This window comes from Leopardus geoffroyi, chromosome C1 (assembly GCF_018350155.1).
Source record: "Leopardus geoffroyi isolate Oge1 chromosome C1, O.geoffroyi_Oge1_pat1.0, whole genome shotgun sequence".
Lineage (NCBI taxonomy): Eukaryota > Metazoa > Chordata > Mammalia > Carnivora > Felidae > Leopardus > Leopardus geoffroyi.
The window spans coordinates 196,910,503-196,928,387 of NC_059328.1; the positions used below are offsets into that span (position 1 = coordinate 196,910,503).

Sequence of the window (17,885 nt, forward strand, 5' to 3'; positions counted from 1 at the left end):
GAAATTTGTAGATTTGAGGAGAATGTCCTACAAATACATTTTAATAAATATATAAATGTATATTGTCAAATATAAGTAGTTACTAAACTCATAGTCTGAATATACCTCAAAACTGTGGTTTTTACTATCACTGATGGTAAAATCTGGCATTTGACTTTGCTGGGGAGGAGCATTAATGTCGGGCAGAACTCATCTGGGCCAAAAGGAATCAAACAGACAAAGCTAAAGAATCCTTTAAGCTTTGTCTACACTTTGTAAAATAATTTTCTGCAAAAATTTAATACTGACCCATGAATACCAGTGACAAGGAAGATCAAATTCCCATTGATTTTGGTGCAGTTTATGAATTTGTCAATGTTACTGGAATCCACGGTCTGAGCTGACATCAGTGATCCTGTGCCAATGCCATCACAAGCTGTAGAAACAAGACTCACAGTCAAGGAGGTGAGAAACTTTGATCTCAGTCAAGAAATCATTGCATTGTTATTATAAAATAACAGTTTTTTTTCAATTATAAAATGGAAAAAAAAAGTTCATCATAAGAAATAAACTGTTTTCTAACATAAAATAATCATTCATTCATGCAACATTTACTGATGCGCCTACTTTAAAATATTGTCCCTGCATTATAGTCTAGTGACCATGACTCATAAAAATCATATCTTATATCAAGTCCCAGTATACCCACACAGCACATACATAACTAAAACACAACTTTTAACAATCCACACTAGCCCTTGCCACATAAAGTCAACTATTTTCTCATCTGTTCTGAGATATCATTTTTAATACTTTTAAATCACTTGAGGAAAATTATTGCATGGCCTAATGATTGTCTACAACCTGTGGTTTTAAAAATATGGGTCTTATTAAGAATATATATTAAAAAAAGTACTAGCGAAATGAGTTGTAATCAGAATCAAGAGCCATTTAAGTATTTACATTTAAATTCTTAAATTGAGTGTTACCTATACTTCCTGAGCACTACTTAAAGACAAAACAAAACAAAGTATGTGTATTTGTGTGGGTGTGTGGAGGGGGTGAGGGGGGAGAGAGGGGGAGAGAGAGAGAGAGAGAGAGAGAGAGAGAGAGAGAGAGAGAGAGGAGAGACAAAGAGAGAATGTAGTCTAAAAGTAAGTCTGAAGTTTGCCCTTTTAAAAGGCACTTTTTGATACTTTGGAAAGCTTAATATCGTTCAGAAAATTTGGACTCTACTTTCATCCTGCTTAACTTAAGTTTCATTCTGGTGAGGAATTTGAGTACTGCAGCTAGAAGGGATTTCTTTCTCCACTAATATTCTATGACATGGATTATCTGAAACATTTATTTGATACTTACAGTAAACTTTCTTGTCATTTTATAATCTCTCAAAATAGTTTTGAAGACCTGGAGAGTAAATATCATGTTATTTGTCCCTTTGCACCCCTTCATATATACAGCAGATCATTTAGCGTAGAGTGGCAAGTGACTAAGATGGGTTCTTGATGCTAAAATAATCATGTGATCCCTTGTTATATGCATACTTCTAAGATCTGCTACATATAGAACAAAACACAACTTTTTTCCTGGGTTTCTATCAAAGTGAACTCTGAATTTTACCTGCATCATTTACTATAGATCATTCAAAATCAATAATACACACTGTTGAGACAGTTAGTACTTTGGGGAACTATTCAAAGCCCTGGGAAAGTGTGTGAGGGAAGGTTTGGTATGGGAGTGATGTGTTCAGAGAAGCGAACTTAGCCGGTCCATTAAGAAGTACAAGGAAAAACCTTGGTGTAGGTCCCAGTTCTAGACAAAAATAATCTCAGCTGTCACTCACCTTTTGGGCAAATATCAGTGCAAGGTTTACACATTTTAATCCCATTTTCTTCTACTTCCATCTTGGAACTAGGGCAGGCACGCACACAAGAACTGGAATCCACCACAAAGTTATCTGATTTTAAAAAAGGTAAAATGAGCAATAATGGCGATGCTCAGCAAACAACTTTAAGGTATTTTAGGGCTTGACAATGATTAGCATCATTGGTAGTATACACGTCTCTTTCCTTAAAACATCTCCGTTTAAATATCTCAGCCTGAAATAGAATCTATGAGCATCCACATTCAAATCCAAGGGCAGCATGTGTTAACAATGGTTAGTACTTGCTTGACTACTGCTCCACATCCTGAATTGCCCCCAAGATAGAGAGAATTTCTTTTATAGACTTAGGAAACTACATGACATTTAGTTTGTGTTTTTCAATAGTTCCACTTCATTTCATGTCATGATGCAAGTTTGAAGTCTAAAAATACTTCAAGTTACATGAGGCACAAATGAAGCTGAAGTTGAATTGCCTTGGATCAAGAAAGTGCACTTCATATCCAGGAGGAAATGTTTAAAATGTGTTCTATCTTTTAGTGGAATGTCATATAAACTGTTCCCTAGTTTTATATGAAGAAACAAAATGGGATTTGAAAGGCAGCATCTTAGGAAAGGTATACTAAATAAACCAGGTATATACAATTACCTGATACAGTGGTAAAATGTTTAGGGGTCCAGTGATCTGGAATATGCCATGACATTGTCTCCTCCCAAAAAAAGAACAAATCGTTGCATCAAAAGCCTCCCACAATAAAGAGAAAACACAATACCTGCTAGGCCACTTTATATTTCAAAGGCAGTATCCTTCCATGTCTGGGAATACTGCTTCTGGACTAATATTCAGTGGTATGGAAGGCTTTTGGCCTTGAAGGGGGCTCAGATCAGGAAAGGCATATCGTGCAAGTTCAGTCTGGGATGCAAGCAATTATGCGACTTGGGTAATAAAACCCAAGAGGCTATCGGTAGTAGGAGTGTCTGTTGTGGGAAAATAAGTCATGTGGAGTTATGGCACGTCCCAGCTGGAAAATCATATTGAGACCTCCACAATTCTATAGCTAAGCCACACAATCTGTAGCACATAATCGTATGCTATTTAATAAACAACTCCTGATATGCTTCTGGCTCCTGGTAGAGATAGAGCACCTAACCATGGGTCATTGATTGACCTTCTAGTCAGAATTACCCATCACAGGGGCACCTAGGTGGCTCAGTCAGTTAAATGTCTGACTCTTGATCTCGGCTCAGGTCATGACCTCCTGGTTCATGAGTTCGAACCCACGTAGGGCTCTGCAGTAATAGCACAAAGCCTGCTTGGGATCCTCTCTCCTTCTCTTTGACCCTCCCCAACTCGTGCTCACTCTCATTTTTGCTCTCTTTCTCTCCCTCAAAATAAATAAATAAACTTAAAAAAATTAAACAAAGATTTGCCCACCATGAATCAGGTTTTATTAGAACCATGATGTCATAATGTTGGCCATGTTCAACAGGAATCCACCCCAAGATAGAAGCAGTATATTTAAGATTGGATGTGAATCATGGCAGAGGCATAAGTAAACACATAAGCAGGTAGCCCAGACTCCTCGTGCTGTCACCTCTCACTCAGCTCATACCTATGTCTGCGTGGGGGCCAAAAGAGGGCACTTGTGAGAGTTAACAGACGAAGACAAAAATTAAGTTTGCTATGTGGGTGCAAGCCGCTCAAAATGAATGGCAGTGGCCCTGCGGCTCACTCAGGAGCAGACTTGAAAGACAGTGGCAAGGAAAAAACCTACCAGTGGGCATAGTTCTGGATAGTTCAGATGATCACTTACTTTGTGAGGAACACACAGTAAGTATGGACTTACAGTAAGTATGGACTCATGAGCAGTAGTTTGCCATGGGAGAAGAAATATTGGGAAGTCTGGGACTGAAGGAAGTCTGCGGTGGAGGGATATATATGAATCCATGGGAGCGGGCAGTGAAGATCTTTGCATTCCCAGTTAACATCCACCAGAGGGCATCCACCACAACAGAAGGCACATTGTTGACACTGCATTGCAGCCTGTTCCCTTCCTTCTCTTTCTCCTTCTGTAGTCATTCTGAGAACACTCCTCCTTAAGGACCTAATCTCTGTGTGAGGAGAACCAAGCCTGCAACATCTGAATACACTGCATATTATGTGGCCATCCTTTCTACAAGGTCTTCAGAAATACCCCATATTTAAACACCTCTACAGTTTGACAGCAATATATATCAAGTGGAGTAAATACAAATTATAAATACCCTCATATCAGTCAGGTACAGATTTTGCAGCCAAACGAGTTGCAAAAAATATTTGTCTGTAATTTTTGAATGTTAGAATTCTGGGTTGGAGATTGTGGACCAGTATTTAAAAGCTAAATGTCTTTGTTTTCCCAAAATGGTTCATCCTTCATGAGCAGGGCCCTTCAAATATTTGAATTTTACATAGATAAATACTGAAGTGTTTTTAAATCAGTCTGTAATTTGATTGACCTAAACTATTCCAAGAAAGGAAATTTATGAGTTATCTAAGGAAACTGGGCATGTAATTTCACAAAATAGTTCTCCACTTGCCACAATTTAGGTGTTAAAAGCTTATATGCATAACTATTCTTTTAACCAATATAAAAGTATGTAATGATAATGACGAGAATTGTCATTGTTTTCAAACACTTGTTTTTATATACTGTCCCTCTGATTCTTATTCCCCAAACCTTTGATCATTATAATAACTCTAGGAAAGACAGAACCATGATTATTACTATCCACCTCTTAAGGAGAATACAGAAAACTAAATAGTTCATTTAAAATCACATAAGTAATAAGTGGGCAGAGCCAGAAACCATAACCACTCTAATCCTATGTCCTTCACACTTCCTATTCAATCACAGACACAAAACAAGAAAACCATAATCGCGGTATGATGTAGATTGTAAAACCTTCTTCTTTTAAATGAGTATGTGGACAAATGTAGTCATTCTTTTTCTTAGGTAAAACAATGAAGAAATAATGTCCCATTGCTCACTCTGGAGCAAACGTGAAGACATACATTATACTGAATTCTTGATGAAAGTGAAGCTGGTCACTTGGAATTCCCAGGATGAGTTATCAATTTTGTAAAGATCTGTCAACATGCCCTTCACATCTATTGTTATTGTTTAAGATTAGATTTGATATTAAAACTATCATGCTACACAATCTATTACAAATATGTAATCAGAAATGATATTAGGTAAAAATTCATTGTGATTAGAAGCAGACCTCATTCATTACAAAGCTTGCTGCCACTTAACTAATCACTTTTTTGAGAAACAGTATCATGTACAAATACACTGAGGTATAGTGAAAACAGTGAGCTTAGAAGGCAATGACACTACATTCTAACTTTAAGCATGACACTCCTTTGCTGAGACTTTGGACCAATCACTTTAATTCTTTGAACTTTAATTTTCTTATTTGTGAAATGGTAGCAATAGGACCTAAATCCAAGTATATCCAACAATATTATTGCAAGTTTTAAAATACAATAAATGTATATGAAATTTGTCTGTTTTTAAATGATGATCTCATTAAATTGGCTATTCTCATCTTGTTACTTACGTGGGCATTTCTTGACACAAAATGCTCCATATGTATACTTTGCATTGAAGTTATGTTCCAGCTGAAAGGTGGTTGGATTGTAGACAAAAGTTTGGGGACATTGAGTAACACACGCTCCACTGTCATTGAAATTCATGCAGGCCTGCAACATAGCAAGTATTAACTTCATCTAAAAATAACCTTCATAACTTGTTAAAAGAACATTGCTGTAACAGCTTTGTGAGAAGGATGTATTCTTTATTATTATATTTATATTTTTACACATGTGTTCTATACTTATTTCACAAAAAGTATAAAATTTGACACTTTGTAGTCATTAAGTGCTTAGTGTTAAGTTCTAACTTGTTTTGGACTTCTAAAATTTTATAAAACTGGTTTTCCAGTGCCAATGAATATACCATCTCTACAAAGTTATTGATGTTCAAGTTACTTAGTCTCTGTCCAGTGATCTCCAAATTAATAATTGGTTTAAGTTATTAAAATTAGCTCACAGTGAAAAAAAATTTTGACTCACACCGTTCAAAGTGTTTATGCTGAGTCTCAGAGTCTGGCACTGGCAACTGACTTCCCAGTTCTACAATCTAGATTTTCCTTAAAGCTGGTGTTTGGAAAGTTCAGTGCCGGAAGCAGCATGAGAAGTACATTGGTCATCACTGTGTGGTGAGGAAATATTGGTGAGGAGCCATTTACACTGGACTTGAAGAAAAGGTTTTGGAAGGTGACTAGTCTTGTAAATACAGAGTATTTGATGCTGAAATGAAGGGAAGCATACATACTTAGCTCATGATTAAATGATGTGCTGCCATTTCCTGTGTGGCTTTCATCATAATACCACACCATTTAGTAAAAGCCATCAAGTTCAAATAAAACAGTTTGTTTCTGCTGACTTACCTATTTGCATTGAGACTTCATTTGTTAATATGTTCAAATGCATTTTGAGAAGAATTAAAAACAATTTTGCCACCTGAAAGGTACTTGATATAAAATATATGTAACGTGCATATACATACAAATTATATATATATATATACACACACACACACACACACACACACACACACACACATATATATACACACACACACACATACAAACATGGCTTTCAAAAGAGTGGATGAACTAATTCTCTTAATTGAACAACTTAAACCTTCAGAGGAATAATTTAGGCCTTGGAAGGTAAGCTCATATGAACTCTAGCTATATTTTATATTTCATCATAAATTGTATGTATGGTTATTAATAAGCACTAATTCATTTTGTTTCTTCAAAACATTTTCTTCATCAATTGTTGTTTTAGCAAGTGCTTCATCACAAACATGACAATTCCCTGACAATGGCCTACTAGATGCATAATCAGAACGAGACTCACTCATGATACATTATTCACTACGATGACATTTTCCAGGAAGAATCTATTAAAAAGCAATCAGGAAAACTCAGTGAGTTTTAATTTATGGCTATAAAACTTCATGTGTCCTCATAATTGCTTTACGAACATACTTTATGCAGTGTTGCACAGACTGCTTGGCAACAAAGGGACATAAACCAGAGGAATCAAACAAATTTACCTTCCAGACTGCGCACAAAACAACGGAACTTACACCAAGGCCTCGGTCTGGCATTCTTGAACATTCTGTACCAAATGCCAAAGTGGAGTCATTGGACCATTCCATAAAAGTAATGAAATGAGAATTCTAAGGCTCACCAGGCACTCTGCTTATCATGATAATGGAACCATGAAAGAATGGCTATTGTTTGTGTTTCTTGTTGTTACTGCTTTGGAATTGTTACTATAACACCTGTTCAGTGTCCCCCGCATCAGGCTTTACCCCGTATCAGGTGATAGGCAAGGGGAAGCGTCTCACTTCAAAACCTGCTGAGCATCCTCCTTAAATTTTTGACATTTTTCTTTTCTTTACTTCTTCTTCCCTACTCACTTCTGCAATATATACTTTTGTTTCAATATAGGATTAGGGTAGAAAAATTAAGTTTCTTGTAACATTAAGAAAATTAAGAAATGACTATATCATAAGAGGTCTAATTTATGTTTTGCCTATTTTCAGAGTTGTGTCATTTAAAAAATGTTCAATTCTTAACATATATGTGTATTCTCTGGATATTTCAGAATGGGAAAAAAATGAATATCTCTGTTCATTGTTAATAGCAAAAACAATTACTTATTTTATTATTTTTAGCATAAAATGAAAACAATGTCTGTGTTTATGAAATTGTGGTAACTATAGTTCACAGAATTGTCTGTATTCAAAAGAGCAGAAATAACTGTATTGGGGATATTAAAATGTAATTAAAACATGTCCCCAAAAAGCTATAAATGTTAATTTTAAGGAAAGAAAACTGTCCTTTTCTAAAATAAAAATCACACTGATTAGCATGTGAATTGCTTTAAGCATGCGTTTGTAAATCTTATAAATTTTGAATAATATTAACTTGTAAACAAAATATACTGGGAAATAGTTAAATGAATAAATTTATGAATAATCTTGAAATCAAGAGCTATAATCTTGAAATTTAAATTCAAGAAATAAAATTCAAGAGCCCCCACTCAGAAAATTCAAAGATGCAACAACATAAACAGGTAATCAATGTAAATTTTGGAAGGGCACTATTAGCTTTTAAAAGATATCTCAATATCTTTTTATCTTTTCCCCTTCTCATTCTCCAATACATCTCACCTGTAATATACATTATGTCCGAAAGACATAATTCATTTAGTATAACAGAAACATCACAGTTAATCAATAGCCACCCAGTGAGGAGATGTATTATAGGAAGGCAAAACATCTTTCTTAATCATAAAATGGTTAAATTCTATCTTATTTTAATGAGAAGTTAAAGATTCAGTATGCCCGAATCCAACTAGAAAGGAGGGAGATCAGGAGACTAAAAGGGGATCTCCAAGACTTACAAAGCAGTCGGTGTCTTTTGGTCCTGAGCAACCTCCAGCACATTCTCTATGACAGCAGTCACTGACGTAGGGTCCATAGCACCTGCCGTCACACTGTTCTGCACACACCGTCCTTGTCACTGCAGAAGGCAGAGATGAGACTTTGATCAAAGTCAGCCACCAAGAGAAACTTCTAAGGTGCTTTGGAGTAGCTGACAAAGGCTGAGCTCTTAGGTAACAACACTCAACCCACCACTGACTCAATTCAGCTAATATGTACCAAATGAAGTCTGCAAAATTACTGTACAAAAACCTTCAAAAATTAATACATACTTTTGTTTGTATCTTCTTTCTTGTTCCAGAAAGCACCTCTTGTATTTTACAAAAATATTGTACAACTTAGCAGGAAAGAATCAAATTTGAAGTAACTGAGTAAGGCATATTGGCAGGGTGCAAAAAATGGAGTCAGCAGTGAAGTCAATTCACAATGTGCACAGTAAGATTTTATGGCAGAAGGTATCCCCAGAAATAATCTAAGCTTTTTAGTAGTCAAGGGAACATAAACTTTTACATGATTCACATTATATCTTACAAGATTCATATCAAGTAGATATATAAATAATGATACAGATACAGATAACTGGTCAATAGTAGCATAAGTGTTTCTATTCTTGAGATTTAAGTTAAATTTCCACCAAGATTCCTATGTAAGGAACAGTGCAATATCCTCAAAAGAAGTGAGGGAGGAAGGGAAGGAGCAAGGGAGGGAGGGAGGAATGAAGGAACGAAGGAACGAAGGAAGGAAGGAAGGAAGGGAGGAAGGAAAGAAGGAAAAGAGGAAGGAAAGAAGGAAGGAAGGAAGAAAGGAAGGAAGGGAGGGGCACATTCATAGTGGACACAACAAAAATTCCCATTGGTCTTTTCTTACAACATCCTTTGATCCAAGCTGACAGCACTGTATCGAGGTATGCTTTAGTAAAATCAGCGCAATAGGCTGGGCATCAAAATTATAGCACTGAGGGACACTTATTTCACTTATTCCAAAGAGATACTTTTTAAGTATTTAGAGAAATAAATGTTACAGAATATATATAGCACATCCCTTCTTGGCTTCCATATTTCCACTTCAATCTGCTTTCCTTTCATCTTTTTAAACAGTTCTTCAAAGCTTCCTTCATTGCTACTGTAGAAAGACTCTGACCTTTAAACAGTAGTATTCCCCCAGTTGGTCTTGACAGTTTTCTTTGGGTGATGGGCTCATGCCTAGATGAAACCATTAATTCCCTACTTTTCACACTACTTATAGATAGATGTCATCAGATCCAAATCTGAATTTTCTACTGAGCAGCAGCAAGTATTACCAGGTGCCTACAAAAGACCCATTTCGATACCTCAAGATGTACAATGTGGAATGTACACTTTCTCACCTCCACCAGTTGAGCATATCTGTCTCCTTTGTTCCCTTCTCTTAATTAGTACCACCCATTCAGTAGCTTAGTTAAAAATTTGGGATGTGTTTTCTATTTCTCCTTTGCCCTCACTCTCACTTCGTATACCTAACAAAATTATCAAATAAAATTGCTAACTAACAGTCCTCATTACTGTCCCTCCTCTCTACTCCAACTTTTTCAAAAACGTATATCTAAATTATTACATAGCCTTCTAAAAGGTTTCTCAGATCCCAATTAATCCTCTATGCTGCTCTAAAAGCAATGGCTTGAAAATACAAGCCACTGCTTATAAATCAGTGTTGTTTCACAAGGTAAAACTTGTCATCCCTGTACTAAAGGAGGAACCCATAGCAAGGGATAAAAGTGCTTCATCAATTAAACACCACCTCTATCTATACTGGTGTCTCTCACTGTGCTTTTCACATCCATCCATACACAAACACCACTTGTGATTCCTGATTTCTTGAATCGTTTGCAATTTTGATTCTCATTGCCTTTTTATAATGCTCTCATCCATGCTAAAAACCCTTCTTGTCTTCTTATCCTGGCAAATATTCATCTATAAGATTATATTCAGATGCCATTTTCTCTCTGAAAACTCCAGATACATCGCTAGGATGAGTTATTTTATCACTGTTTCTTCTGAACAAGGGAGAAAGTTAATGCAGACTGTGTGGTCTGAAGGACTACGCCCAAATCCTAACTCTATTCTTGTGATATGAACAAGTTATTGAATATCTTTGTATTTCATTTTGCCGGTTTTAAGATGGATTTAGTAATCATATGTGTCTAATGGGATTGAAGATATTAGAGACATGGGTATAAAGTGCTTCACATGGCCCCTGTTAATAGTTCTGAGGTTAGATATTATTATTGTACTTTACATTGTATCTTTTTTTTTAGGTTTGTTCCCTCTACTAAACTATTAGAGTAATTTTTTGAAGTCTATTGTCTTATTATTGATGTTTTTCTCCTTAGGGACTGGTACAGTGCTTGACACTTCCTATACAAGAAAGTAAGTATCCTTTCCAACTAAATAAATCATATATTGAAACTCAGTGAAAGCATTTGGTTACTGCTTAATGGACATATCAAAGGAAAAGAAAAACATGCAGAGAACTAAAGAGGTAGGGTACTAAACCCTGTAAATAGACAATATTAAAATACCCAGAAACACAGCATATCAAAATGCAAATAACTGAATTATTGCTAATTCATACACTAGACTTAAATGCTCCTTAAATTTTGTTATTATTTCATGATTCTACATTTTCACTTGGACCCTGTTTATTTGAACATGATTATGATATTCATAAAATAATATATAATGTTTAAGTATGAACTATATTCCTTTTTTGGACTTGATTATATTCTTACCTATGTAGTCAAAGCAATACAAACATTAGAGTTTAAACTGAAACAACATTTGGATTAATTCCCTGTCTTGCTTTTATTTTGTAAAAATAGAGTTATCTGATATAGAGGATTTTGAAAGACAGATTTTTAAGTCTGGATTTGTGACAGCATATTTTGTATTTGCAGCTTGGGTCACATTAAATTTTGAAATAAATTATTTCTTTTGTAAGTATTCTAATAGAAAGTTCTACATAGTAAATCGATTTGTCCTCTTCTTTTACCTTCCTTTGCTCAAATCTCATTCTCTCAGTGAAGTCTACCCCTATTTAATACTGAATCCGTTTAAAATTACTGATTCCTGATGGATGCTACTCTTTTTTTTTCTCTTTCTATTTTTCTCTTTCTCTCCCTCTCTTCTCTCTTTCTACCCTCGTTCCTTACATCTTTCCTTCCTTCTTTCATCTTTGTTATAGCATTGATCACCACCTAACATATTTTACAACTCATTTATTGCATATTTTGTTGGTGTTTTCCAATGTTTAGAACTGTACCTGTCACGCATGTAATGGTTATTTATATTTCATATACATTATACATACACAATACATATACATATACATATATATATACACTACATAAATTAAATATACCCAAATAAATTATATCTACTCATTAATTCTTCATATTCACACATTGGACTTATGTTGATGTTCCTATCTTTTATCCAAGTAGTATATTTATTTAGATATTCTAATTATACCAAAGAAAATATTTTTAATAGATATTTTGTAAAAAATAAATTCTTTTTTTTTAATTTTTTTTCAATGTTTATTTATTTTTGGGACAGAGAGAGACAGAGCATGAATGGGGGAGGGGCAGAGAGAGAGGGAGACACAGAATCGGAAACAGGCTCCAGGCTCTGAGCCATCAGCCCAGAGCTCGACGCGGGGCTCGAACTCACGGACCGCGAGATCGTGACCTGGCTGAAGTCGGACGCTCAACCAACTGCGCCACCCAGGCGCCCCTAAAAAATAAATTCTTATATAATTCCTCTCTTCCAGATTTAACAAGACCTTTTTGAATGTACCAAAGTTGTTAACTGAAATAGCAGACATATGTTAAGTAAACAAATTATTAGATTTAAAATAGGTATTATCCCACTATAGTCTATTAACTTGCTTTAACTTGACAGGCATTGCTCAGCTGGAAATAGTACAAAATGAGTCAGCATTAATAGCATATAAATCACACCATATTTTAATCTTAAACACATATGACTGTTAATTTCTATTTTTAACTCTATGGTGGTTTAAGGTAAGTATGCAAAATGTTTCAGTTTCTCTTTGTTTATATATTTTGGTCTTTCCTACCAAATGAGAAATAATGTAGATAATGTTTATAAAGATAATTAACTATTAATTTATTTTAAAATTATAAATTTTTTTTTTCAACGTTTATTTATTTTTGGGACAGAGAGAGACAGAGCATGAACGGGGGAGGGTCAGAGAGAGAGAGAGAGACACAGAATCGGAAACAGGCTCCAGGCTCTGAGCCATCATGAGCCATCAGCCCAGAGCCTGACGCGGGGCTCGAACTCACGGACCGCGAGATCGTGACCTGGCCGAAGTCAGACGCTCAACCGACTGCGCCACCCAGGCGCCCCTATTTTAAAATTATATATAAAATGTTCCTATTGAGTTCAATTCTCTTATTGAGTATACTATTTAAGTATGAAAATAATATTTTAAAATCTAATCTATCATACTTCAATCTTAAGTTCAATAATAATTATTATGTTCTGAAATTTAAAAAAAATTAACATTTATTCTTTTTTGAGAGAAAGAAACAGAGCATGAGTGGGGGAGGGGCAGAGAGAGAGGGAGTAACAGAATCCAAAGCAGGCTCCAGGCTCTGAGCTGTCAGCACAGAGCTCGATGCAGGTCTTGAGTTCACATACCGTGAGACCATGACCTGAGCCAAAGTTGGGTGCCCAACTGATTGAGCCACCCAGGTGCCCCTATGCTCTGAAAATTAAAAAAAAAATTTTTTTTTCAACGTTTATTTATTTTTGGGACAGAGAGAGACAGAGCATGAACGGGGGAGGAGCAGAGAGAGAGGGAGACACAGAATCGGAAACAGGCTCCAGGCTCTGAGCCATCAGCCCAGAGCCCGACGCGGGGCTCGAACTCACGGACTGCGAGATCGTGACCTGGCTGAAGTCGGACACCCAACCGACTGCGCCATCCAGGCGCCCCATGAAAATTTTGAAGCATGTAGATGAAATTATTCATTCATACGTGTTGAGTCAACTTTAAATTGTTCAAAATAGCAATTTCATCTATCAAGTGTTCACATAACTCATACTTTTTTCAGGACACTTTGATCTTAGATACACCATTCCATTTCAAGAACCTGCAAAGAAACATCTCTCTAAGTCATTACTTTTGAAACTTTTGACTTAAGATATTAAAAAGAGAATTATGGGTTTTGCTTCGGAAGCAGTCTATAATTCATTTTAAAAATAAAAAGAAGTATGATATATTCAACAATAAATAGCACTTTTTGCTATCCCAGTGTTCATATGCCTTAATTCCATTTGAAAGTTCAGTAAGTATGAAATATATTTAGAAGTGTTTGCTTGATAGGTAAAAATATAAGTAAGCAAAAAGAACAAAACAATAAGCTTAATCTCTAAACAGTGATGTGACACAGTTAAGAAACTTTTTTCCACATTGTTATATGAGATTTATTTTTAGAAAGAAAACATTCCCTTTGTATAATCTATTTAATGGCATTTATTGATTAATAATACTACTTAATATGAATTAAACACATCAAACTCTACTCATATTTTATTATGATGGAAACACAAAACAAAACAACAGTTCCTGAAATCAATGAGATAACTCACTTAGTCTCCATGGGAACATTGAGTTATAAATGCTTTCGTTATATTAATTTCCACCCTTGCCTGAATATTATTTCATTAGATATTCCCCTCTCATATTTAGTATCCTTCCTAAATTGCTTCATTGGGTGCATTAAAAATTTGGGTCGAATTTTAACTATCTTATTCATTGATGGTACATCACTAACTGTGATTGTGTAATATAAGGTAAAATCTGGGAAGTTATGGTGTTTATTACATTGGGCTCAGCAAATTTGAGATTAGGAATGGAGATTCATCCAAAATATCCATAAGAAGTAGAGGGATAGGGGTGCCTCAGTGGCTCAGTCTGTTAAGCATCCAACTTCAGCTCAGGTCATGATCTCATAGTTCATAGGTTTGAGCCCTGCATCGGGCTCTATGCTGACAGCTCAGAGCCTGGAGCCTACTTCAGATTCTGTCTTTCTCTTTCTCTGCCCCTCCCCAACTCATGCTCTGTCTGTCTCTCTCTCTCAAAAATAAACATTAAAAATTTTTAAAAAAGAATTGGATAAAGTTTAAGGAACCATACATTCCAGGGTAAGGGGATACTGTTGAAAGAATATCTATCATCTCAAGAAATTAAAGTAAGTAGCTTTATCATATCAGTACATCACTCATAAAAATAGTGGCTAGTTACTTTATTTTATTATTATTTTTTTATTTTTTATAGAGACAGAGTGCGAGTGGAGGAGAGGGGCAGAGAGAGAAAAAGAGATAAAGAGAATCTCCAGCAGCCTCCACACTCAGCATAGAGCCGAATGTGGGGCACAATTCCACAACTCTGGAATCATGACCTGAGCCCAAATCAAGAGTCAGAAGCTGAGTCACCCAGGTGCCCTGAGTTTCTTCTTTAATTATAATAATAACCATGTTTAAAGTTACTCCCTTAGAAATTTATTTAAAGAACTTTGACAATTTAGTTAAATATTTATTACTGCTTCCTGTGAGCTACAAAAGGATAAAGAACATTCATAAATAATGCAAAACAGGGCGCTGACATAACAGTGACAAAACAAAAAGATCTCTGCCCATTAAAAAATAAATAAGGTTAAATTTAGGCGAAGTATTTATAAGTGTCTTCTTGTGTTTTTACACTCTTCCACTTTTCTCTTCTTTTCTTATCTGCTTCTTCTTTCCTCATTTCTTCCATATCCTTGCCCTCAGGAGGGCCTTTTGGTTCTGTTCACTTCCTCTACCCAGTGGTTCTGAACCAGATTATCTAATGGGGCCTTTCAAACTTTAATATGCGAATTCCTGTGTTAGTGAAGATTTTCACTTGGTCAACATCAGTGGGGACCTAGATTGTCCATTCTAATAAGCTCCCAGGTAATGTCACTGTCTGCTGGTCCATAGACCATTTTGAGTAGCAGGATACACAATACTTTAAAAAATACCTAGGAATCATTTAATTCCTAGTAAATCAAAATTACCTGCAATGTTCTAGGATTTGCCACTTAAAAAAATTTATTTAATGTTTATCTATTTTTGAGAAAGAGACAGAGCACAAGTGGGGGAGGGGCAGAGAGAGACGGAAACACGGAATCTGAAGCAGGCTTCAGGCTCCAAGTGGTCAATGCGGGACTCAAACCCTGAACTGTGAGTTCATGACCTGAGCAGAAGTCAGACGCTTAACTGATTGAGCCACTCACGTGCCCCTAGAACTTGCCACTTCTAATAAGCTCCCCAGGTGATTCCAATATGCAGTCTAGAGTTGAAAATCATAACTCTATCCAATAAAAATGGGGAAAACTCTAGATTACTTACACCATTTGATTGATTGACTGACTGATTATTCTTTGTCTGAAATTTTACCACACTGACTGACCTCTTGCTCTAATTTCTTATTTGTGTTGTTAAGCCCTCTATCACTAATTGGGAGAGCAAACAAGCAAAAAATCCATATGCAAGCAGGTAGGAAGAGTTGGGAAGAAAAAAACCTAAAGTGGGAAGTTTTCAGACAGTAAAGTATGAGACTGTCAGAAAGCTGTTCCCTTCTCTCACCTAGCAGCTGCCTACATAAAAAGTATCCTGGCAGTCCCCAATTGCATTGCTAAACACACTTTAAAGGACATTGATTTTATTTTTATTTTTCTCTATTTCAACTAATATTCAGTGACCTGCACCTCTATGCTGCCTATACTATTTCTGTTTATTGACCAAATTTCTGTGTCCATGAAGCACATTATGTCCATTAAATAGACAATGCTTCAGTGGAATGTTGTAATGTTAGGCTGTGTTCAGCTACATACTTGGCGTTTTGAACAAGAAGAAAAATGCTTGGGTTAAAGCAGAGGTGATTGGGGTTGGATGGGAAGAAGAATTTATTGACTATTAGAGTGATAAAAACACTGTAATGAGCAACTAAAAGGGCATCTTGAACCCCTATTTGTCAGTATTTAAGGGAAATCTCTTTTGGATGCTTTAGACATCCACTTAATTACAGACAAGGGGCTTGATGAAATGCTCCCTAGAGGTAATCCTTTAGTTCTATGATCCAATACTTATTCCTACGAGTGGTGAAATTGTAACTAAAAAAAAAAAAAAAAAAAAAAAAAATGGACACTCTGGGTTATGCAACATGTTTTTAGAAGGCTACTATCATCAGGATATACTTTAATGAAACAAAGCCTATGAACCATCCAAGAGCACACACTACTTCTAGAGCTTGCTGAAATGAGTAGAAAATCACATTTAATGAAACTAACACCAAACTATAGACCACTACTCATTTTCCCAAAGGAGAACAACTGGACACATTTGTGTGTCCAGGGCCAGGTTAACTCTAGGAATCACATAGGAAAGTTTAAAATAAAGATGCCTCTCCTCCTACATTTGACTTAGTAAGTCTGGAGAAAGGGCCAGAATTTTTTTTTTTTTTTTCTTATTAGGAGCCCTGAGGTTTTCATAAGTCGCCTTGAAAACCAACAACTCAAAACCTCTGCTGTAAGACCCTTTTTTTTCTCCCTAATGAGAGGTTACATTAGGAAGGGTAAAGCATTTATTTAGATGGGAAGGCAGAGGTGAAAATGGGTCTTAAACTGCTGCTTCCTATCTCATGCTAGCTAGATCACAGAATGATGAAGTCAGTAATTGCTGCCACGCAGAGTAAGCCCTTAAGATACATTAGGCTATATCCTAATTTGGACAAGGAAGGAATTTGAACCTTAAATAATTTATCAATTCTTTCAACCAATAAGATAAGACTTAAACACTGGAAAAAGGCATTCAGGGAAGGATTTTTAATTCATTTATTTATTTATTTTAAATAATGGAGTCCAGGAAAACAGATTAAAAAAAAAAAAAAGTGTCTGTATCTTCCAAATTACTGCAAAGCATACACACATCACAGAAGAAAATGCAATTTACTATCTTTTATTCCTAATTCCTAATTCCTAATTAGTGGGAACTAGCTAGGCCATACCATGAGGTATACACTCCTGTAGGTGGCATAATGGTTTAATCCTAAGTGCAGTGACTGCCATAGTTCACCTGAAAAACATGGCAAATGCCCACAAAGCCATTACTGAAATTGACATTCAGAGTCAGTTAATAAAGTATGCTCAGATTTTAGCAGCTATTAGTGAGGTTTGACCCTTGTCCCAGATAAATCCCTGGTGACCCATGGGGTATGACATGATAATGTTGTTAGTTGCGTTAAATAGGAAAGGAATCTTGTCACATCCATTCTTCATCACTAGCTGCTTTCTTCATTTATTTAATGAAGTTTTATTCAACCTATTTTTTTAATGACATGTTCAATGATTCATTGAGGGAACTTAA

At 35.7% G+C, this 17,885-nt stretch overlaps 1 protein-coding gene across 6 annotated transcripts in view; it reads right to left on the bottom strand.

Annotated features, from left to right (window-relative positions):
* ERBB4 (erb-b2 receptor tyrosine kinase 4) overlaps positions 1-17,885 on the bottom strand; it is a 1,138,739-nt gene that overhangs the window by 304,304 nt on the left and 816,550 nt on the right. For all 6 annotated transcript variants that reach the window (XM_045481110.1, XM_045481107.1, XM_045481111.1 and 3 more), the window contains exons 6-9: positions 8,391-8,509; positions 5,465-5,606; positions 1,823-1,936; positions 289-415 (exon numbers count right to left, since the gene is read on the bottom strand). In XM_045481110.1, the coding sequence (XP_045337066.1) occupies positions 289-415; positions 1,823-1,936; positions 5,465-5,606; positions 8,391-8,509 (502 nt within the window). The remainder of the gene's footprint in view (positions 1-288; positions 416-1,822; positions 1,937-5,464; positions 5,607-8,390; positions 8,510-17,885) is intronic.